The 23,961-nt window shown below is 41.4% G+C and overlaps 1 protein-coding gene across 1 annotated transcript in view; it reads right to left on the bottom strand.

The window, feature by feature from the left end:
* Positions 1-9,963: 9,963 nt before the first annotated feature.
* HS2ST1 (heparan sulfate 2-O-sulfotransferase 1) overlaps positions 9,964-23,961 on the bottom strand; it is an 83,668-nt gene continuing 69,670 nt past the window's right edge. The window contains exons 5-7 of the mRNA XM_084290805.1: positions 18,349-18,446; positions 16,904-17,061; positions 9,964-14,634 (exon numbers count right to left, since the gene is read on the bottom strand). Of these exons, the coding sequence (XP_084146931.1) occupies positions 14,408-14,634; positions 16,904-17,061; positions 18,349-18,446 (483 nt within the window). The 3' untranslated portion in view covers positions 9,964-14,407. The remainder of the gene's footprint in view (positions 14,635-16,903; positions 17,062-18,348; positions 18,447-23,961) is intronic.

Raw genomic sequence — 23,961 nt, 5'->3', positions numbered from 1 at the left:
GGTGGCTGGGCCCCAGCGTGGGGAGTGGGGATACTGCTGGGCTCTGCCACGGCAGATGCCCACAAACCTGCTCCCCGACACAGGGCACCCGCACCTACAGTGATCCCCAGGGCCTCTGGGTAGAGGGAGATCCCAGGGCAAAGCAGCCACCCTGGGGGGCACAGCCACAGAGAGCGCTGCGTCCCGCAACAATGTACACGGAGTGACTTCAAGCTCTTGGTAGCATCAGGACACAAAATTCCCCCCGTTCCCCAGTACATTTGGGGGACAATTTAAAAAGGTTTAGAAACTTCAGTAGGAAAACCAGATGCCTGTATTTAACTTTAAAACAACATCATCCCATTATTTCCTCAGAAATCTGTACTAAAGCAACGCACGCATGTGTCCCGTCTCTTCTTGCTAAGCTGCACATGTCACATTCAAAACCCCTAACGGTACCCGGTCTTGAAGTACTTTACAGTTACAAGGATGGCTCCCACTATTTGGCAGCTCCAAGGAGAAATGAACTCCAGCTCTTGGAGAGAACAGAAATTTTGACAAACCTCTCATCATTCTTTCAATATGGGGAGTCTCTACCTCTCTTGAAAAGCTATTCAGGGTTGCTCACCTCCCTCTGCCAGCTACAACACAACACATTTCGCGCTGCAGCATCCCTTCCAGTGGTGTCTCGGCTGAACAGAGATGTTGTACTGTCATGCTTATTTAAGCAGAAGGGTTAACACCGCTCCTCCGTACAACACCATATAGCTCAAAGGTGCAGTAAGAAGCCAAGAAATATGCCAAAAAGCTTTGGGAAAATAAACAATGTCAATTTGCTCTTCTAAGTATCATCATGACAAATTTACCGTGCGGCTAGTGAGATAAAATGCAGCACTTTAAATACCTAAACTAATCAATAGAGAGAACCAAGTGTGCAATCCATTTTCCTAGAAGGGCAACCTTTTAAGGTTAATTCTTCATTCATATAAATACAATGCAAGGGTCATTATTTAACTTCAAGCGGCCCTTCATTATAGCAAGGCAATTAGGCTCACTTTAGTGCTAAAATTAGCCACAGAAAGCCAACAGCAGGTTTTACTTCGAGCAAAGCAGAAACCCGGGAACAAGAAAATAACGCCGGCGGTTTTTTTTGCCGTCGTGTCGTGCCCACCCTCCCCCCAAAAAACACCCACCCCGCTGTGGGCCTCGGAGCCGGGGCGGTGCGGCCGGGGGAGCTGGTGGCGACCGGGCCGTGCCGGGCCTTGTGCGCCACCTAGCGCCGCGCCGCCGCCGGCCCCCCCCCCCCCCCCGGGCCCGCTTCTGTCGCCCTTGGGTGACGGTTTTGGCCCTCAGGGTGGCCCCGCAGCGGCCCTCGGCGTGCCCAGGGCTCGGCGTGCCCAGGGCCACGGCATGCCCAGGGCCGCCGTGGGCACTGCGCCGCGGGTGTTCCCGGCTGGGTCACCCCCTGGTCAGGCCAACCGTGTAAACTTGCTGTGGGGAAGCTGCTGGATTTTGCCCTGCCACCATTTCCCCCTTTATAAGACGAAACTAAGCACGTTTTCTAACCATAAAGACCCTGCTGTCCTGTTACCTCCAGCTCCAAGTACTCCTCCCATTCCAACACCGTGCCTGACCTCGGTCCCCTCACGGTCTCAGCACGGCAGTGCGAGCCTGCGGCCAGGGGCAGCACGCGGCCTCCGCAGCTCGGAAGGGCCACAGCTGCCTGCCAGGGCAGAAACACCACCCTCTCCCCATGAAAACAGAAAGGCTTCTTTAGATGAGGGGGCATAAAGCACCAGGCAAGGAGAGACAGAAAGACACGGGTTCATGCTGAGGTCTATGAGGCGCATGCTCAGGCTGTAAGACTGGGTGCTCAGCCTGGCAGCAGGACCCCAGGACGGGCACAGCCAGGGCACACGGCAGGCTTTACGAGGGGCATGGCTGTCAGCAGGTGATAAAACAGCCCCGTGCAGAAGGGCCAAGCCACGGCCTCACCAGGGAGCTGCAGGGGAGGGACGGAGGCGCCCATTTACCTTGACATGTTTCTTCCACACGAGCCAAGCTAATTGCACACGTCAAAAGGAAAAAGCAACGCATGGCTTTCGTCCGCTCCCGATAAGGATCAGATAGGGCTCTTCCTGTCTTCTCCAGCAGCCTTTCCTCCCGCATTGCATGCAGAGGAGGAAGAAAATACAGCTTTGAAGGTTAGGTAATGGCCTAATTAGAGCAGAATTCCATCCCCAATACTACGGCCCTGCCCTCTCAAAGCACGGTCCTGGGTCAGGCTGTCAGCTTTGGGTTAGTGCACTTGTGCAGTTAGCATACCCCTAGTAATGTGCTCTTTGGCTTAATGTGGGCCATTTGACACAGAGGTTTCTAAATAATTGCTGCAAGTGCAAAGCAACATATGTCAGTTTTAAAGTTACTGCCCTGTGAAGGGCACCAGTCCCCATCCCCTGGAGATGCAGCAAGCTTTTGGAGGCCACAAGAGCAGCTCTACCCTGCAAACACTGAGCTGCAGAGCGGGTGATCAGGGGGCAACAGGAACAGTACGACAGACAGTACTTGCCTGTGCAGCAAGTGGTCAGGTAGAGTTTAAGTCTCTTGCTTTAGAGCCCCCAAAAGCAGTGATCCAGCAGGCACATAAAGGCCTGCAAGCATCGGTCCCAAAAGCAGATGTGATGCTGCAGCACTCAGCTTGCATAGGAGCATATTTATGGCATGAAAAGTATGGGAAAGTAGTATGCCTTTTGAATACTGCATGGCAGGGACACGGGTACTGCTGGGCATGTTTTTAGTTAAACACAGGCCTGAATATACAGCATAAAATTAATTTTTATTTATTTATTGTTTTATTTATTTTTTTGGCACTATCTCAGTCAAATATCTTTAATTTTACTGATGCAGGGGGGTGACTCTCTTTCAAAATGAAAGGAAGATAACCTGTCTTTACCCTGTTCAACGTTAGCAGAATTTGGACAAGTGACACGTTGGCCTGGAAATGCAAATGGGCAGATTCCATACAATGCACTGTTTTTTGTCTCCCCAATTCTTCCCACCTGTTGCACATACTTCACCACAAGGCTATCCCAAGCATTTGCTGAAGAAGACTCTGAAAAACCACCGCTCCCAATGGCTACAGATGTCTAAAACGATCAGATCACCTTTTCTGATCTTTATCCCCTTGGTTATTAAAGGGCATATTACAGCAGACACATGAAGAACGTAATTGTGGCAATTCTTTCTTCCAATCGCATAAAACCACAGAAGCAAGACTCAGAGGGAGGAAAACGGGTGCAATTGCTGTGCTCCCTCCCCCTACCATTGCAGCACACAGCTGTTTCTGTTCTGACCCTTTTCCAAATGAGTCAAAGGAGTTAGTTCCAACATTCAGAAAGTTGCTGTTTGTTGCTTTATTTTCCACTTCAGGTGCTAGAATTCTGTTTGGAGTCTTGGGGAATAAGATTTGTACCCTGGTACAGCTTCAGCCAGCAACAGCAAGCTCAAGGCATCTGTAACCTGTGACCAAAGGGAGAGCTGCAAGCACAGTGCTCCCCAGCACCCACACCTGTTCCTTGACCCTTCCCGCTGCCTGAAACATGACAGGCAAGTACAAAAATTAAATTCTGTATTAAGACATAAATTATGCTATTATATTAAAATGCTAGAGGTTAGTATACATTACTCTGAAGCATTAGTCATGCCAAGGTAGAAAGTTATATGAGAGGAAGGTTAGTGAACAGACAGGATGAGCCCTTCTGCAAGGGCTCGGGAGATCTCAGTTTAATTCCTGGCTTCTCCACAATGCTTTCACACTGAATACTGCAAGAACCAAAGGCAATTCACCTACATTCTTGCTCTGTTCCCAAACACTGCATTCCTGGATTAGGAGTGCAACAAAAAAACCTGTTCCCCCAACCCTGCTGTTACTTCAGCATGGTATTTCAATATTAAAACACTCCAGCAGGCACACCCACCAGGTCAAGGCCCCGTTCCTCAGAACCACTCAGTTTACTGAACCCAGTGGCCAGCAGAAGGAGTGGAGCAGATGGCCACTCCCTCCCCAGTGTGGTGCATCTCTGCTGGAGCACCAGTGGGCCCCACCGCAGCTAGGCCAGGGCTGAGCCTGCACGCAGGCAGCAGGGAGGATAATAAATCCCACCCGTGCTTCAGTGCCTCACCTCCAATACAGGTAACTACTAAGCTTTCTAACAAAAACACTGCAAAGGATAAAGAAGATGCTATTCAATGCTACCAGGTAATAATCAGATATTATGGCAGCCACGTGCCAATACTGCTTACCAACACAGGCTTCTTTTTGATCTGCAGCACTATTGATTTATGTGCCACTAAAATTGTTTGTGTGCAATAATACTAACACGCTTCTTACACCAAGTCATCTACAACAAACAAGAATCTGTGCTGCTCCTGATAGGAAAAGAAAGCTCTTACCTGATGGAGGGACTTCTCTCTAGTGGATAGATGATGATAACAGATGCCCAGAAAGGGACAGAAAGACAAAACACACAAGATGCAGGAAGTCACCTGCATCTATGTTAGTCTACTGGCTTTGCACATGCTGGGTGAAATATCTGTCTCTGACAAGTAACAACAGGGAAGTTGCTTAAACTTCTCAGTTATGTGCTGTCACCTGGCAGACTGGTAAATCATCTTTCCTAGAAGCAGACATCAATATTCCACAAGTAGCCTCCCACTGCTTTTCAATAGGTAAGCCTTTGCCCAGTAGCCAGTTTTGTTCATAAGCTGTGTATCCTTCACAGAAACTGGGGAAGGAAGGGGGGATGAGCAAATGCTGCTAAGCAAACTTACCATTTGATGCGTTTCTTACAGAAGGCTGATACATATGCAACTGCAGCTTAGAAACCAAATTGCAAAACCCTAAGAAATGCTCCTTCTAATCTGGACAGATCTTCAGAGTGGAAATATATTGTGTTTTTTGAAGTGATATGTGTGGATTTTTTACCCCAGCTTTGGGCATGTGGAGAATTTGGCTTTGTTTTTCATTTACATTACTTTAACAATGTTTCTCAAAAGTCTTGAAGATTTTGTTACTGGCCTATTTTTTTTTTTTTTTATGGCAGTGACATCACACAAAAACTATCTATTTATTCCTTTAGGTTTCTCCCTTCCCCCAGTCTGATTTGGAAGTAACAGCAGATTTTTTTTTTTTTTTGATTTATATGGAAAGAGGAAACCACCCTGGGCAAAAAGTCTACAGTCAGCAGAAGCAGCACTTTGTCTTCAAAGACTCAGATACAAGACTCCCAAATGATTAATGTTCGTAACTCACATTTTTCTTGCAGATGTGATTACAAAAGAGAATATGTAGAGGAAGTGATTTTTAAAAAATTGTTGGAAATGTATTTTCATAACAAGGAGCAAGAGCAACAGAAAACAATTTTCCGTCTGGTTTTAAAAGAATAAAGTCAACAATTACAAACTCAGATGCCAAGCTGTGGGCAGATGTTACTACTTAAATAGTAAAACTAGTTATACTGCTTTCCTAGAAAGTTATTAATATTTGCTCAATGTGAAGAAAAAAGTTAGATAACTACATTAATCTAACAAATATCTAAATTTGGCCTCTACATTTGAAAAATAGACAAATACTGTTACCACAATACTGTTAGAATATCCTGTATGGCTGTGATACCAGTTCCCACTTCCTAGTCATTTACAGCATCTTTGGACTAGACAGTAAGACTTCCAGTTATCAATCATTATTTGAATCTGGATGAACAAAATGAGACTGTTATGGAGGAGAGTCTACCACCACTGAAGGGATCAACGCAGCATACAGACAAAAGCACTTTCTTTTGCTTATCAGATTTTTTCAATGCATGTAGAAAACAGAAGAAAAAGAATTAATTTAAATCAGCGTGCATAGGCAAAATGTAAAATGCTGAAATATACTCAAATATCCATCTCAATATCTATGATAAACTACATCAGGATTTCTCCCTCCTCTCAGTCACAAGGTACACAATTGTCTTGGAAACCATGTGGTAAAGGAGCAATAAGCTTTACTCTAAGGATCTTTCATCGGAGAAATATCTTTTAAATTTGTTTCTTAGATACTAGAACCAGGTAAAACCCAAGCTGCACTGCTCAACAAATGCTGAGAGGACATTTCAGATACACAAAGAAGCTGGGTTTTGAAAGTGCAATGGAGCACCTGCCTAGGCATGCTTTGTTCCTCCTGACTACTGACAGTGGTTTCAAACTTGGCTTCCAAAGATGCCTTCAAATATGACTTCTCCAGTACAATAGAGCAATAAGAACTACGATTGCATGTGTGCAGACACACACATATAGATATAAATATGGGGATGTTCCTGGATGGGTGCATTGGAGATGAGGGGTTATAGAACCAAAACAATGCTTAAAGCTACACATGAGCCAGCTGCAAATCTTTAGTTAATAAAACCCATTTATTGTAGTCTGATTCTCAGCTTGTCATGCACTTTTCCTGTACAAAGACTAAAAGTAATAAATAAATATGCAAGCAGAAGTTAGATACCTTTACTGGATGAAGTGACCATCAGATGCATTGGGCAAACTTCCCCAATGCTGTACGCATGTTCAGTAGTGCCCACAAGCCAGTTCGGCACAACACGTGAGCACTGCCTCCGACACACAGGACAGGGAGCGCTGCTGCCACCACTACTCTCAAAGGTGATCCTGAGTAAACACAAAGTTTGATAAACTCCCCATCGGAGCGTGACCTCATGTTTCACAATAATACCTGCGAGATAAGACTTGTCCTTTGCAAGGCTTGTGAATGAATGAAACCTATTACACTATCTCCCAGAGCCAGCTGAGAAAAGGGAGAGGCTGAATGCAGATGTCATACTCTCATACATTTTTCCATCCACTTGGGGAAAAAAAAGCATTGACAAGGAACGTTCACTGGGGTGGGGGGTACTGACATTTTCCTGTTTTGCTCTGTTTTCAAGGGAAAAAATCCCCAGTTGTCTTAGGAAAAACAAAACAACCCACATTTGTTGAAAACTTTTTGTAGAGAAAACATTGTGTATGGCAATTTGTGCTGAAAGTAAACCTCACTTTTCCAACCATCTCTCAGCAGTAGCATTTAGTATTAACAGATGTCTGGCTAGAAGCTCTGAGCTCATTCTGAATGGACACCAAAAAAAGTGTAATTTTTGTTTCCTGTAATGTGAGTATAAGATGCTTTCTCCCAGACTTCATGGATTTGACTTCTATTATGCCATTACTGTCCATTTTATCTTCAAGATGCAAGGATCTCAAATGAAGAGCATACAAGCCTCCCAGGCAGCACAATCTGCTTTTCCAGATCTATAGCTTAGCAGTTAGAAGTGCTGGAAGTAGGCATTTGGACTGGAGTTATAAATAGGAGAGATTTTATTCATTGGTGCACAGGCCTTGCTTATAATAGCAGTAGCCTTGATGGTTCCAACCTTGAATTCATTAATTCAGTCTAGGGAAGGCACTGAAGATCCAAAGCAGATAACTGGGCCAAAGATAGCCATCATAGCTGTTAACATTATGACGTCTACAACCTCATATACTGGTTTATATTTCTGCCTATGCTTCCACTCCACTCTGTACCTATTGTCCTCACAGACGCACATACACACTTTGTTCCCATACTGACTGTGTTACAGAACTTTTGCCCGTATATTCAGTTATCATTACACAGAGGCAGCCTTGACAAAGCCAGCCTATAACTGAACGAGACTCCAGCAGTTGAGCATTCCTTTTTCCCTTGCCAGTTCTCCAAAGTCAAGCAACATTTTAAAAGTTATTAAGTTCTAAATAAAGGAGATTAAGGATGCCAAATTCTATTCTGTGCTAAAAATTGCAATCAATATTTGTCAAGACAATAACGTCTTTAGGGCCAGAAAAACATTATTCTCTAGACTGCCTTTTTTTTTTTTTTTTTTTTTTTTTTTTTTTTTTTTTTTTTGGTAAAGAGACTGTTCATAATATTTTCCAGTCACTGCTGCATCAAGCCTAGAAGTTCTGGTTGAGTTAGAGCATTTAAATTATCACACCAAATTAGGTATGTTTCTCTCTCAAAACAGAAAAAAAAAAAAAGTGTTTTTTCTTATTAAAACCAAATTTGTTTGAAATATGTTTTTTTTTTTAGTTGGAAAAAAACCAACAGATGAGTTCATACTAATAGTGTATTAGTTCATACTAATGCACATGCATCTACCAGCAAGGCAACAATTCATTTCTTAAAATGTTAGAGGAATGATACCTGTATGCTTAGACTACACCCCCAATTCCCACCAATCACCTTTATAATGTTTTGTTCTTAGATCTTCTTAATTTTTTATTTTTTTAAATAGGGAGACGGGTAGTTTTCTTTGTGCAATTATTGACATCCATGTTTGTTATAAGAAGGTATTGCCTGCATGCAGCAAATCAGACTGGTATTCAGGACAAGCCTTGTAAACATGTAAAAAGTGGGTAGAGAATGTTTATCACAGTATTTTCCATTTTTATGAGGATGCAGTTGGTTATTATGACAAGGTGAAAGGTCTCAAAGCCTTCATTTTTAGGCCACAGGTGTTCTTTGTAGAGGTTTTTTTTAATAAAGAGTATTATTAGTCCTTTAAATTAGCTCTTATTGAAAGTTACCACATCTGCGTTATGTGGTAATGAAGCCAGGGGGAGGTCATAGCAGGGGACTTGTGCTTGAAGAAAACATCTGGACATTGCTTTGACATTCACTAGCAACTTCTTGTATTTTATTAAGTAAGGAAATCATACTGAAATCAAATGCAAGATTCAAACAGTAAATAATAAAATGAAAATACAGGACCTGCAAAGAATCCAGCTTTAACACGAAAACCTCTCCTTTCTTTCACGCCCCTCTCATGAATTCCAACTGATGCAATTAATTACCTGTGCAAATAGCAGCATCGGTTAAAAAAGAAGGTTCAAGCAGTACTTACCTCATACCTGTAACAGCATTCTGTCTTTCACAGGAAAAGCTACTATAATTTTAAATAAAACATTTTTTGTATTGTCAATTTTTGGGGCTGCCATTTTGTTTACTTCATCATTTTAGGAAGAGGTACAGTGACCGTAGAATGCCCTCTACCTCTAGATAGGCCAGCCAAATTTTTCCATTCACTTCCCACTGGCTGATAGAAGCAGAGACCTTGTTTTCCATACAGCAATTACACTTCTCGCTTCCAGTGATGGAAATAAGGAAAAGTCTACTTGCAACAGAAGTGGGATTTAAGGTCAGCAAAATCCTCAAGTGGAAGTTGCTGAGTAACTGCATGATGGTTCTTAATCATCAAGGCTGACAACTAAATATTTAGGAACTATTACATTAGGAAACTTGGCCGGGACAGACAGTTGTTCAGCTCCATAGTGCGTACAGCTAGGAATGTTTATAGGGTGATGTTTACAGTATGCATCAGAAATCCTAAACAGTGTCGTCCTCATGCTCACTATATTTTCTTGTTTTAAGTGCTTGCCTACAAATGCAAACCACATTTCTATTCCACTCAAATTCTCACACCACGCTCATTACCGCAGTAAGCGAGCATCTTCCAGCACCACGGTAATCTGTCATGTCGTTTGTTCTTTCAGCCAGAGACATATGTATGCATCAATTCATTGTTTTAATGCTAATTTTCTGCTTTTACAAATCTCAGTTCTAATATTGAAGAACTTTTCATTGACACTTCCAACACAATGTATACCCACTAGAAATTTATTATGTGCCTGGACAGAAAGCCCAATGCAAATTCTAAAGGCTTATAAATGTATTTGGTTGTGGCTATATGAAATTATTACAGGTGAACTACGCTGCAGCTCATCCCTCCCCTCCAGAATTGCAATCACTGCAAGTGAAGTTTACAATGCTGCATGACAACATGTTCTAGGAAAAGATCCTTTCATGTGAATGTGACATACAGATACTAAGACAGGACAGCAGACTTTTTTTTTTCCCCTTCCCACTGGGTGTTTTATTTTATAGCATTTGCATTAGGTAATCAACTGAAACACTTCAACAACAGAAAGCTGGCAGCATAATAAGGAAAAATGGAGATTATTTCTCAAACAGCTGTGACAAAATGGTTTCAAGTTGGAATAGTATTGCACAAATGAATCAATTTACTGAGGGTGAGAGGGAGCAAACATCTTCAACATGGATTGTGAGGAAAAAAGGCACTAGTTAGCTGTGTGTATTTAAAAAGAAAAAAGTCATGAAGCACAATCCATGTTTTTCAAAATTACATTCAGTACTACTTTAGAAATGCTCACAAACCTGTCTTTTTTACAGAAGCTACAGAAACCTGCTGATGTAAATATAAGACAGTACAAGTGTATAAACATTTATAATTATACTCCAGAAAAGTCTTCTTGAAAAGGGCTCTTTCTATAAATACTGCTGTAAAGGTTACGTAGTTGCATAGGCTTACTGTAAAGGATGCTTCCATGCAACTCCGTAGCCCTACAGTTTCCTTACATTTAATCTCTAGTAGTCATAAAATATGCTCTAATTTTGAAGAGCTACATTGGCAGTGCACTTGAATCAGGTTTTTCCACTGACTGCTTAAGCAGCACAGTTCAGACAGCGTCATCACATAGCTTTCGTCATATACATACTTAGCAACACCACATAAGCTTAATGGAAAATGTTAACAGAATTATAACAGAATTATAACAGAATTCTTCCTGATATCAAAATAGGACTGAGATCATAAACAAGGAAATGCGTATTCCTGGAAAGCAAGAACAGCTAAGTATCTCCAGAAAAGCAAAGTACCCAGAAAAGGCATTTCAAATGACCAGGATGGACTGCTGCTTCCTTTGCCACATTGTAGAGCTACCGATTTTCATGCCTGTTTGAAAATGATGCTACGATCAGCATACCATTAATAGAGACCGTACGAAAATAAACCCAAAGCAAACAGAAATGTACACGTAGGACACTCCACACCCTAGCATTTTGTCTGCCCACAGATGCACTAAGAAAACAGGAGTGAAATTCTTGTTGCATGGATACAGGATCATTATGGGAAGAAGCCGAAAACACTGTTGCTCTCCCATCAACACTGCCCAGTAGATCCCAAGTGCTCCAGACATGCTGGGGTTATGGCTATGTAGTTGCCAGCACAGCTGGTCCTAGTGCCATTACTCTGACAATCAGGAGTTTCAACAGGGCTAGAATTTTGCGCAAAATCTGAGCATTAATTTTGTACAAAAAGTACAGAACCACATAACACACCTACACTCAACTACATATATGAGCATTTCAGCACCTTTCAAATGAACTCAGCCCAGCAAAAAGTAAGTCTTACTCCTTTGCAGACTACAGTGACTTCAGTTCAGAGTTCAGTTAAGTGTTCAGGAGGCTGCATAGTAAGTTTTCTGATCATACAACCTGCAACAACAAGAGTCCATGTATTGTTGCTTTTCATTCAAACTCTTTACGGGAAAACGCAAAAGATAAATTCTGTTTATGTACTGTAAAATGTTTTTAATATCAACAGATTGGATTGCTTCCTTTCTGAATAGAAGATGAACACAGCAGGTTATTAAAAAATTTGTAAGTTTCCTTTCCTAAACTCTTTGCTTTTAGGAAATCAAAGATCAATAGTTCTTAAGTCAACGGATTCTAAAAAGTTCACAGCTGGCCAGACAGATGGTAGCACTACATACAAAAGTACACAGTCTCAATTCCTTTCATGTTTCACAGACAGTAACATTTTCAGAGTACATCTACAATGAATTCACCTCTCCGACTGTAGCTAACATTAAAAAAAAAGTCAAACTTTTGTCTCAATCTGGTCAGTTCATAGCAAAGAACAGGAAGTAGATAATGTATTTACTTATACGAACTATGAAAAAGTATATTGCTCTTAAAAGTAAACAAAAATACAATTTTTTCTACCATTACTGAAGGCTCATATTTCAGAAATCCTTAATTCTGGGGGGGAGGGTGGGGAAGGCATACAACTTTAAGAATTGTTTATGAAATAGAATAGGTTTCTATAGGCCGTACTGAAATCAGTAGCAGCTCTGCTTTTTTTTTTTTTTTTTTCTTGTGAATACAGAAGTATTTGCGTACATAACTTTTTTCATTACTAAGGTGAATGTTTTATGTTTTTACTTAGTAAATGCTTCCATTCTCCTAGAGGTGCTCTTCTTAGAATTTTGACTCAAGAAGGTAACTTACCAAATCATACTGAAGGAAAGCAATATAGTCAAAAATATCTGAAATAAAACTATCACCTAGTAGATAGTCTTTACCGGGATTATAAATATTCCACTTATTTCAAAAAGGCTACTGCTTTGTTTTAGAAGTTTTTATATCTCCATTAGTTACTTCTTGTGTACGACTCAGCTCCTTCCTTTAGCAAGAAACTGTCTTCATGTGTGAACACATCTTATTCCCAGGCATGTTGGCATTATTAATGACGTCAGTAGACAAGAACTAGCACAGGAAATCTTATGCATGGTTCACGCAATATAAATGGTAAACTACCAGAAGGAACTTCCCTGATTATTTGGGAAGAACAATGAGGTCTATTTTTAAAATTCAAAGAGAAAATCCAAGAAAACAAAGAAAAGGCAAGATGTACTTGATAGTCTGTCATTATCCTGTCTGTAATTGGACTGTTGCTTTTGGCTGCAGACACCCAGTTCACAGACCATTTTCCATTTCCTTTGTTTTCATTACAAGAACAAGCTGGTTAAAGAAACTCCAGTTGGTAATTTTAAACTAAGCCTTCAGCATCATCCCTTAGGAATTAAAAACTTTACAACCATTTTTTACTTTGTCTCCTCAGTGCCTTCCCCCATCAGACCCTGTGAAAAGCACTTTAAGAAAAGGCAGGTGTAAGATGTGTAAATACTCAGATCTTTACGAAAATTCAATAGGAAACAAATTCTTGTAGTTCTCCACTGCCATTTGCTATAATGCAGTGGCCCCAAACATCTGTTCTCAAGTTTCAATTTACTTGATTTACCAGGTGTTTCACATGGTTAATAATGGCAACTCACAAATTTACAATAGTCACATAAGGCAGTTACATAAATACAATTATGTCAAGCTCACTGCATCTTTCTCAACCAGACTACACATCACATTTTTCTTCTTTTCCTCTTAACATAATAAAGGATGATGACAACATTTCTGTAAAGAGAATCCCTGGACAACATTCTAGTATTAAAGTCATAGAGGTCACTGAAGTGCATTTCTGTAATGTCCAACAGTTAACTCAACCAGGAAGTATATGTGATTTTTGATTATTATTATTATTATTTTTTTTTTTTTTTACTTCACACAACAGAATGGGTGGAAAGAAAAAAAAAAGAAAAAAGAAAAAAAAAAACACAAAAAACCCTAAAACCAAAAACCCACTTTGAACACGTTACTTTAAACCTTTTGGTCCAAATACATAAAATAAGCAGTATTTACAGCATCTTACTCTTTTTGTAAATGCAATGCTTTAAAACACATTATAAAGCACCTTAGTAAAAATATTCTACAGGTAAAAGTCTCAAAGTAGTAGGAAAACCCTAACCATACCACAGCTCACTAATGGAGTCATAATATGGATTCACCAATACCTCAGCTTACAATTACTACAAAGAATCCATGGAGAAACTTTATATTGACTTTACTATTTTTATACCACTGTAAGCATCAACTAGAACTGCAGACGATACCAACTTTCTTTGTAGTTTTCCCAACCTCAGTCAGGGGTGGCGTGAATAAAAAACCAAAAGAACCCCTCCCCCCCACTGCTCTGATTCTTTAACTTTTTACAATATTAATTTGAAAATGATGTTGTTTTAACACTAATGATTAGTTGTAATTTTTTAATAAAACCACATATATAAATATGGGCAATTCCAGCAGCAGCATTTCTCAGCAGAACATGATTAACCATCCCAAATAATATCATGTGACATGATTCACAAAAACAAAGCACAGATGTCAACCAGTTATTAACACTACTCATATAGTATACAACCAAAATTTCCATGTTGAAAGCTGGGAAAAATGACTTCCTCTTCACAGAAGTATAAACAAAAATAAATTGCTCTGAAAATTAAAAAGAGCATTAACAGAAGCATTTTTTGTTTATATTTTCAACTAGAACTGCTGTGTGTTAATTGCTCCAAATTAAAGTGTAGATTTCTTCAGGTAAAGGGTATTAACTCCCACTGAATGTATTAGTTAGATAAAAGAAATGAAACTTTTGCTTCTGGATTACCAACATGGTTAGTTGGTATCCAACACCCTGGAGGTGATCCACAGCCCACTTTTCTCAGATCTATAGAGAAATGTCTTGGAGGTCTACAGGCAACCTAGTTTCCATGGCTGAGGACTGTGATGATGATGTGACAAAAGATTTAGGTCCATAAATCTACCAGTATTATGTTCTTAGTTTGATTTAGGGTAAATCTTTTCATAGAAAAAGTTTTGAGCCAGAATATACAATTCTCCATCTTTTTCCCGAACTGCATGTGCTCTGACGAACTGAAATTGCTCCAGTGCAAATTCATAGAACTCATTTTCCATTTTCCAGATTTCAGACTGTTGTAGCTTGGCAATAGTTTCTTTTGTGGGAAGTTTTTTCTCAGTTGTTTTCCTAAGATGAGACTTCTTTCCTAAATGCAAAATGAAAGCAATAGCTTCACTTTAACGTTCACGTGATGAAAAAATGTATACAGTCCTTTTATTTACAGAGTTTTCACACTCTCAGCACGCCGATAGCATTTGAAGTGACACAACTTAATCCAGAATTTATTAACGCAACATCTTGGGCTGGAAAATCGCAGTCTCTCACTAAATGTTAATGAATTTTGCAACAGTTCTTTCAATTCTTTCTTCTTACTCTAATAAAACCAAGGAATGAACATTTCATTTAAGGAACAAGATTACTCCACATAATGTACTTGGAGCACGATTAGTCTTTCAGAATTAATTATTTAGATGTTAATATGGTATCTAATGTTAAGAGTTTTATAAACTGCAGAGCCAGAGACTTAGGTAATGAGACAAAGATGACCAAAATGCTGAAAATATTTTCCTTAAGAAGTGCTCTCTGCTGTTTTATATTAAATTTGTCAATAGTACTTATCTAGGGCTTGATGCATCAGTTCCATTTCTACCATTTGCAGATAGAAGCCCTACTAAGAAGGATCTTTTCCTCATCATAAGTTGCATGGCCAGCTCACAGAAAGTGATCTACCTGTATAGCAAAAATCTTACTATGACTCCAGAAGTACTTGGACCTTTGTATCCCAAGTAAACCAACAGTTTGTGGAAACAAGATAATCTTGGAGAGGGAACACTTTCATATAGGCAGAAAGAAATAAACTCACAGTGAACCTAAATCTCAAATACTGTGTGAAGGACAGTGGTCTATGTGCTGGAAAAGGTACAGACAAAGGAAACAAAGCAAATCACAGGTGTAAAACAGTTTCCACAGAAGAAAGAACTCAGGTTAGAATTTTTCAGTCCCACCACCGTAGTAAAATAAAAATCATTAAAAACAAAATAAAAAAATACATAAGGTGAAAATAATATATATAAGGTGAAAATAATGTGGGCCATAAAACTTGGAAAAGACTGAGTACTACTGTTCTCAGATCCTTCATAAAGTAATGGGGGTCCTCAAATGGAACTACATGATAGGTTCAAAGCACAAGTAGGTTTTGTCATATTAAACTGTAGGTTTTTTCAGCTTAACTGTGGAACTTCTGTCACTTGTGGCAAGTTTGAGAATTTTTTAAAAGTCAGTTGATGGACTAAAAACTCTCCAAAGAAATAAAAGTTATCCTTTAAAGTGTATTTTACTCATTCTTCGGAACTGAAGATAACCTGTAGCGATGACTATCATTCACTTGTCCTGTTCTTACACACTTTCGCTGACGTTTGCTGATGACCACTGCCAGATACCACACACTGAGCTTTAAGTATCTAATTAGGTATTCACGAGCCATATGGATCTTCAGTCTGACCAAGAAATCCTATGATACACACTGTGTAACAGGAGTCGGAGTTCTCCAAAAAAAACATCATTACACTCCCTGTTTCTGAATACCATGTGTAGCATTTTTAAGTTAACTTTCCCACAGTTATTGAGATATCATTTTGCTCGCTCTGTCCTGACATTCCTTAATGAACAATTTGCCATATTGGGCCAGAATTTCCAGGTTATCCACAGGAGGTCTTCAAAACTTCTTCTGCATGATCTGTGACTGAGTTTAAGAATGTCTGAACTAAAGAATAATTACTGAAGTTTTTGAAATCACTGTGATAAAAGCAAATTTAAGGAAGCCATCTGAACAAAAAAATGTTTCAGTTTTCTTGTTTAAAACTCATTTTTCTTCCCCTTTGTCATTTGAAGATCTAAATTTTGATTTTGAACACAGGTGCAGACAAGATGAGTTTTTTTTTCCTTTTTGTTTTAAAAAGAAAACCCAGTCAAATCATAACTGATTTTACACAGATAATAAGGTTGCATCAAGAACAGAATTTCAGCAGAACTTCTGAGGAAATATAATCTGCTAATACCAACTACTTAATGTAACTGAAGCCCCTGCAAGCCTTTTCAAAAATATTCTGACAAACACCTGCTGCAATTTCCTAAGCATATATTTTGAGCTTTCTGTGATTTGCAAATGTAGCATACCTACACAACTGCCTTTAGCCCAGTCTTCAACATTTACAGTTTGTGTAAGACACTTGGGTAGCCCTCAAAAATTTGTATGGAGAGTTTTCTTGGAAGAGTTTCTCTTTTCTGTAAGGATATCAGTCAACGGAGAGGCAAGCTTGGTAGAGACTCAAAACTATTCATCTGTGTTTAAATAATTCACATAAAAAAGAGTGATAAGAACATGAATGGGATATGGAAATCAACTATTTAAATACCTGTCCGGTACAGTTCTGTGGCACCCCTGAAGAACCGGGGCAAAGCTGCCTCCAATAACATGATGAAGTCTTCAAGCTCTTCAGTAACTCCCACTAGGAAGTATTCATTAATCAGGTTGTACTTGGCTTGTTCCAAAGCCCATCTACTTCCCACATTCCTAAAATGGCAAATAACAATTACAGCAAGCTCTGATGTCAGCCAACAATCCTTGGTCCCTAGGTGGAGATCATTTCAAGGACATTTGTATAGGAAAGGCAAGATTCACTTCAAATTATAACGATTTCTATCTTCATTTCCCTTTCCAGTTTCTCTTACCTGTGTTCATACCTAAAACATCATACCTATCATACCTAAAATTTCACTTCGCTAGTTGTTTTGAATAATAACTTACTATTTAAACAGCATATATATATATATATAGTCAGGTTATATATATATATATATATATATATATATATGGTTCTGGTAAGAACGCACCTTCCCTTTTACATTGTTCAAGCATAATTCTGTATTAGAAAGTCATTGCAGTTAATGGGAGGATTTCCCATTGAACAACAAAGAAAAAATTAAACTAGCATTTTCCTTCTTTCTATAGATCTAGACAGGGTGAAAACATAGGCTCAGATGTATTTTTCTCTGCTTGTTCAGCTGTATGGCCAAGAGGCACTGAAAGAGAAGTTCCCAAGTGACCATTTGCTTTGCTTATGCTTAAATTAATTCCATTTGGATGAACAGTACCTGTGACAAACTAAAATAATTCCCCTTGATTTCACTCAGAATCCATCATATTATTTGTGTGTTTTTGTTTGTTTTAATTTTATTATCATTTTCTCTTTTACATACTACTTGAATGTGATTGTTTTATGTGACTAACCATTTTTCCAAATTTGGTTTTGCTAAACAGTTCTTTAAAGCCTGTGCCATTGTTATAAAACAAGATGCATTGACAGATGGACACTATTTGCATTTGTTTCTACTATATATCATTGACTACTGAAGTCTGATAAACGTTTAAGTAGATAAATTTATCCAGATCTCAAATACTTCATTCTCAAAAAAAAAAAACAAAAAGCACAACCAAACAACTCCAGGATCTTGAACAAAATACCTCCACTCAGAAGAACATATATTGTAACCTGACATAAAGGAAAAATGTAAAGATCCTAAATCTACAAATAATTTTTTAAAACGAAATGAAGTTTTTCCTCAGAACACTGCTGATACAGTATCCTAACATACTGCTTGTTTAAAGGACTCCAATACTGCTTCAGTAAAAAGCATTTTGAGGCGCTTCAAAGAAAATATGTAATAAGAAGAATTAGTAAAGTACCTGCTGCTACACTTCATCCAGTCCCCCAGCTGTACTACATATTCAAATTCGTTACAATTAAATTTCAGCGATGATATACTTGACTAAGAACTTAAGCCACATTTATCTCCCTACCAGCACTCGGAGCTGTGGCCACAGAAGAACGGAATTTGAAGCCAAAGTTTCTCCGGAGCACAGTCTGAGCCTCCAGCTGCCACACATTCATCGAAGGTCTGAAACAAAGACAAATGGAACTGAGCTTTACAGTTGGGTATGAGTATCACCCATCTCGACCTGCTCAGTTGCTAAATGTAGCGGGGACACAAAATCACAAGATATGATGTGAAAGAATGAAAATAATGTCTTCAAGTCTTGCTATGACAATATTTTATTGGGAGGACCTACTTGTCTAAATCAAACTAGTATTCAGAAAACCTTTTATAAATAGAGGTAATCAACAACTGGGTCCTACTTGTGCCCCCTGACAAAGGTGCTATGTCAAAACTAGCAGAACCAGTCAAGAAGTGTTGGTATTGTCATTTTTCCCCTCATGCGAGAAGTTACTACAGATACAGAGTCAAATGTCATTGGGACTTGTGCAATACTGGAACAGCTGGATCTTTAGAGCACAGAATACCGTGCCTTTTGTGTTTTAGATTGAAATCTGTTCTATTACATTTTAAATATTATGACAAAGAACTGTTGTTTCAGAGGCAATCAGAAGTGAAACAAGTTGTTCACTGGGTAACAGAATATTCCAAACAGCATGGACAGACAGCTGTAGCCACACAGAATTTCAATTACAGCAACAGTTACAATAAAAAATCCATTAGCATTGTAAAGAACGTGCAAGTATTTTACCCAGCCACCATAAAATGAGTAATTATGGTATTTTTAATCAACATATGACCTCCTTACCTAGATTTATTTTGAGGTAAAGATCCTGAGATAACCCGAAAAACTTCATGCTATCAGCCCAACACAGGAATTAACCTGTAGTCTTGTTCTGCATTGCACTTTGTGTTTCAAATAGCTGATACATGTTACACATCACACATGAATGCACAGCTTAACAAGGTAAACATGAACATTGCTTTCCTAGGTATGCTTTCTCTAGAAAAATTTCCAAGGTATGCTTTCTCCAGAGAAATTCTAGTGTGATCTACCATGATTATTTCATAGCATCAACATCACCTCGAAATTAAATCGTTTAAATGCACCTCCTAACTTATGAATGTATATACTAAGTATGAACTGGCACCTGTCAAAAGAAAGACTTTGCTTATACCTGGAGGTTATTTTATAGTTAAAGTGTGTAAGAAAGGAAATAATTTTTAAATTAAGATGAAATAGGAGAAGTCCCCTTCCCCACTTCCTTTTCCACACATACTTTGACTGCCCCATACAGAAACTTTACCTTAAGAAACATTTTACAGACTCTGTTATTGGAGCTGAACTATAACTTTTGAAGTACAGGGGCACAGAAAGAAAATGAACTCCCCCATGTACATTGTGATCATAACATCATAAACAGAAAATTATTAATGCAATGCATTAATGCATTACATAAATAGAAAAGAATTTCAAATTCTTCCAGTAAGTTAGAAGTTAAAGCACAGTCTAACCAAGCAGTAGTACTGTGCATTTTGGTTTAATGTTTCCCAGTGACTGTTTACCAAGTCTGTCCAGAATGTAATTAAAACCTAAAACAACACTTTTAGATTCATTCTTTTTTGTAAATATTAAGTTCTATAAATGGCTTGGACTCAGCAGCATGCTGAGCTTTCTACCCCACTCATCTCTATCAGGAAGAAGTTCCACTGACCAAATTATGCTTTTCATGAAAAGGAACAGAGTAGGTTATCACAGAATCACAGAATTATCTAGGTTGGAAGAGACCTCAAGATCATCGAGTCCAACCTCTGACCTAACACTAAGAGTCCTCCACTAAACCATTTCGCTAAGTTCAACATCTAAATGTCTTTTAAAGACCTCCAGGGATGGTGACTCCACCACTTCCCTGGGCAGCCCATTCCAATGCCTCACAACCCTCTCAGTAAAGAAGTTCTTCCTAATATCCAACCTAAAACACCCCTAGCGCAACTTTAGCCCGTTTCCCCTCGTCCTGTCACCAGGCACGTGGGAGAACAGACCAACCTCCACCTCGCTACAGCCTCCTTTAATGTACTTATAGAGAGCAATAAGGTTGCCCCTGAGCCTCCTTTTCTCCAGGCTGAACAAACCCAGCTCCCTCAGCCGCTCCTCGTAGGACTTGTTCTCCAGGCCCCTCACCAGCTTCGTCGCCCTTCTCTGGACTCACTCAAGCACCTCCATGTCCTTCTTGTAGCAAGGGGCCCAAAACTGAACACAGTACTTGAGGTACGGCCTCACCAGAGCCAAGTATAGGGGGATGATCACTTCCCTAGACCTGCTGGCCACACTGCTTCTTACGCAAGCCAGGATGCTGTTGGCCTTCTTGGCCACCTGAGCACACTGCTGGCTCATATTCAGCCGACTATCCACCAATACTGCCAGGTCCTTCTCTGCCTGGCAGCTCTCCAACCATTCCTCTCCCAGCCTGTAGCTCTGCTTGGGGTTATTGCGCCCCAGGTGCAGGACCCGGCACTTGGCCTTGTTGAACTTCATACAGTTGACCTCAGCCCATCGGTGCAGCCTATCCAGATCCTCCTGCAGAACTTTCCTACCCTCAAGCAGATCGACACACGCACCTAACTTGGTGTCATCTGTGAACTTACTGAGGGTGCATTCGATCCCCTCATCCGGATCATCAATAAAGATATTAAAGAGGACCGGTCCCAGTACCAAGCCCTGGGGAACGCCACTAGTGACCGGCCTCCAGCTGGACTTGGCTCCATTCACCACGACTCTTTGGGCCCGGCTATCCAGCCAGTTTTTAACCCAATGAAGCATGCGCCAGTCCAAGCCACGAGCAGACAGTTTCTTGAGGAGAATGCTGTGGGAGACGGTGTCAAAAGCCTTGCTGAAGTCAAGGTAGACCACATCCACAGCCTTTCCCTCATCCACCAAGCGTGTCACTTTGTCATAGACGGAGATCAGGTTCGTCAAGCAGGACCTGCCTTTCATAAACCCATGCTGACTGGGCCTGATCACCTGGTTGCCCTTTAAGTGCTGCGTGATGACACTCAAGATAATCTGCTCCATGAGTTTCCCTGGCACTGAGGTCAAACTGACAGGCCTATAGTTTCCCGGGTCTGCCCTCCGGCCCTTCTTGTAGATGGGTGTCACGTTTGCTAGCCGCCAGTTGACTGGGACCTCCCCAGATAGCCAGGACTGTTGATAAATGATAGAAAGTGGCTTGGCCAGCTCCTCTGCCAGTTCTCTCAGTATCCTCAGGTGGATCCCATCCGGCCCCATCGACTTGCGTACATCCAAGTGCCGTAGCAGGTTGCCAACCATTTCCTCATGGATAGTGAGGGTCACATTCTGCTCCCCATCCCCTTCCACCAGTTCAGGGTACTAGGTATCCAGAGAGTAACTGGTTTTGCCGCTAAAGACTGAGGCAAAGAAGGCATTAAGCACCTCCGCCTTTTCCTCATCTTTTGTAACTAAGTTCCCCGCCGCATCCAGTAAAGGCTGGAGATTCTCCTTTTGCATTAATGTATTTGTAAAAACATTTTTTGTTGTCTTTGACAGCAGTAGCCAGATTGAGATGAGCTTTGGCCTTTCTAATTTTATCCCTGCACTGCCTCGCAACATCCTTATAGTCGGCACAAGTGGCCCACCCTCTTTTCCAAAGATTGTAAACCCTCTTTTTCCTGCTAAGCTCAAGCCACAATTCTCTGTTGAGCCAGGCCAGTCTTCCTCCCCGCCAGCTCGTCTTTGGGCACGTGGGGACAGACCGCTCCTGCACCATTAAGATTTCTTTCTTGAAGAGCGCCCAGCCTTCCTGGACTCCTCTGCCCTTCAGAACCGCCTCCCAAGGGACTCTACCAACCAGTGTCCTGAACAGTTCAAAGTCAGCCCTCTGGAAGTCCAATACAGCGGTTTTACTGGTCCCCTTCCTGACTTCTCCAAGAATGGACAACTCTACCATTTCATGGTCACTCTGCCCAAGACAGTTTCCAACCACCGCATCTCCCACCAGTCCTTCTCTGTTTGTGAAGAGAAGGTCTAGTGAGGCACCTCCCCTGGTAGGCTCACTAACCAGCTGTGTCAGGAAGCTATCTTCCACGCTCTCCAGAAACCTCCTAGACTGCTTTATCTGGGCTGTGTTGTGCTTCCAGGATATATCTGAGAAGTTGAAGTCCCCCACGAGAACAAGTGCTGACTATTTCACAACTTTTGTCAGCTGCCTGTAGAACTCCTCATCCGTCTCCTCATCCTGGTTCAGCGGTCTATAACCCCCACCAGGATACTTGCCTTGTTGGCCTTCCCGCTGATCCTAACCCATAGGGACTCAACCTTATCATTCCCAGCCTCAAGTTCCACAACATCAAAACTCTCTCTGATAGAGAGAGCCACACCACCACCCCTTCCATGCTGCCTGTCCCTTCTGAAGAGCCTATAGCCAGACACTGCAGCACTCCAGTCATGAGAGTGATCCCACCACGTTTCTGTGATAGCAGTCAAGTCATAGCCTGCCTGCCGGACAATGGCTTCCAGCTCCTCCTGTTTGTTACCCATGCTGCGTGCATTAGTGTAGATGCACTTCAGTCGGGCCATTGCCTTCTCTCCCAGCCTTGCCATTGTTCCCCCTGGCACAGCTCCAACAAGCCTTGTTTCAGCCCTGTCCCCCTTCTTACCTAGTTTAAAGCCCTCTCAATGAGCCCCGCCAACTCCTGGCCCAGGATCCATTTTCCCCTTAGAGATAGGGACCCGTCTGTGGCCATCAGGCCGGATGCCGAGTAAAGTGCCCCACAGTCAAAAAAAACAAAATTTCTGTGTTGGCACCAGCCTCTGAGCCACGTGTTTATCAGGTGGGCTTTCCGTGTCCTCTCTGTACCTCTCCCTGCCACCGTAGGGATGGACAAAAACATCACCTGTACTCCCACTCCATCCACTAACCATCCCTGTCCCCTAAAGTCCCATTTGATGGTCTTCAGGTTTCTCTCTTCAGTGTCATTAAAAGAGGGTAATAGTCAGAGGGGCGAACCAGGTTGGGAAGCTTTCTGGCAATGTCCCTGACCCTGGCCTCAGGGAGGCAGCAGACTTCCCTACGGGTAGGGTCAGGCCAACAAATAGGTCCCTCTGTTCCCCTGAGAAGGGAGTCACCCACAACAATCACCCTTCTTTCTGTCCTGGTGGAGACAGTCCTGAGGTGTGGAGTCAACTTCCTCGCCCTAGGCATCCTCCTGGGTAGACTTTCTACCTGTTCCTCAGCTACCGATCTCTCAAGCTGCAGGGCCTCAAACCTGTTGCATAAGGGCACCTGGGAAGGTGGGGCTGGGGGGGGGGCATCGCCTGCGATGTCGAGCAGGGACCTGTTTCCATTCCTCCTCAACTCCTAGGTCCCCTGCCTCTGCCCGACAGCAACAGGGCAGGGGGTCCACCCCCATTTGGGGTGTCTCACCCTGGTGCCTGTCCTTCAGTTCCACAAGTCTATCTCCCACTCACGCTCCCTGATATCCCTCAACCTCTCAACCTCCTCCTTGAGTTCTGCCATGAGGCAGACCAGGTCATCTTCCTGCTCGCACCTGACGCACACAGTCTCTCTGCCCCCCACAGGTGGTAGCGACAGGCGCAGGCACTCCCTGCACCCGGAGACCT

This window comes from Netta rufina, assembly GCF_964035555.1.
Source record: "Netta rufina genome assembly, chromosome: 8".
Classification (NCBI taxonomy): domain Eukaryota; kingdom Metazoa; phylum Chordata; class Aves; order Anseriformes; family Anatidae; genus Netta; species Netta rufina.
Note: the sequence above shows the minus strand (reverse complement) of the source record. Positions and strands in the feature narration are given on the sequence as shown.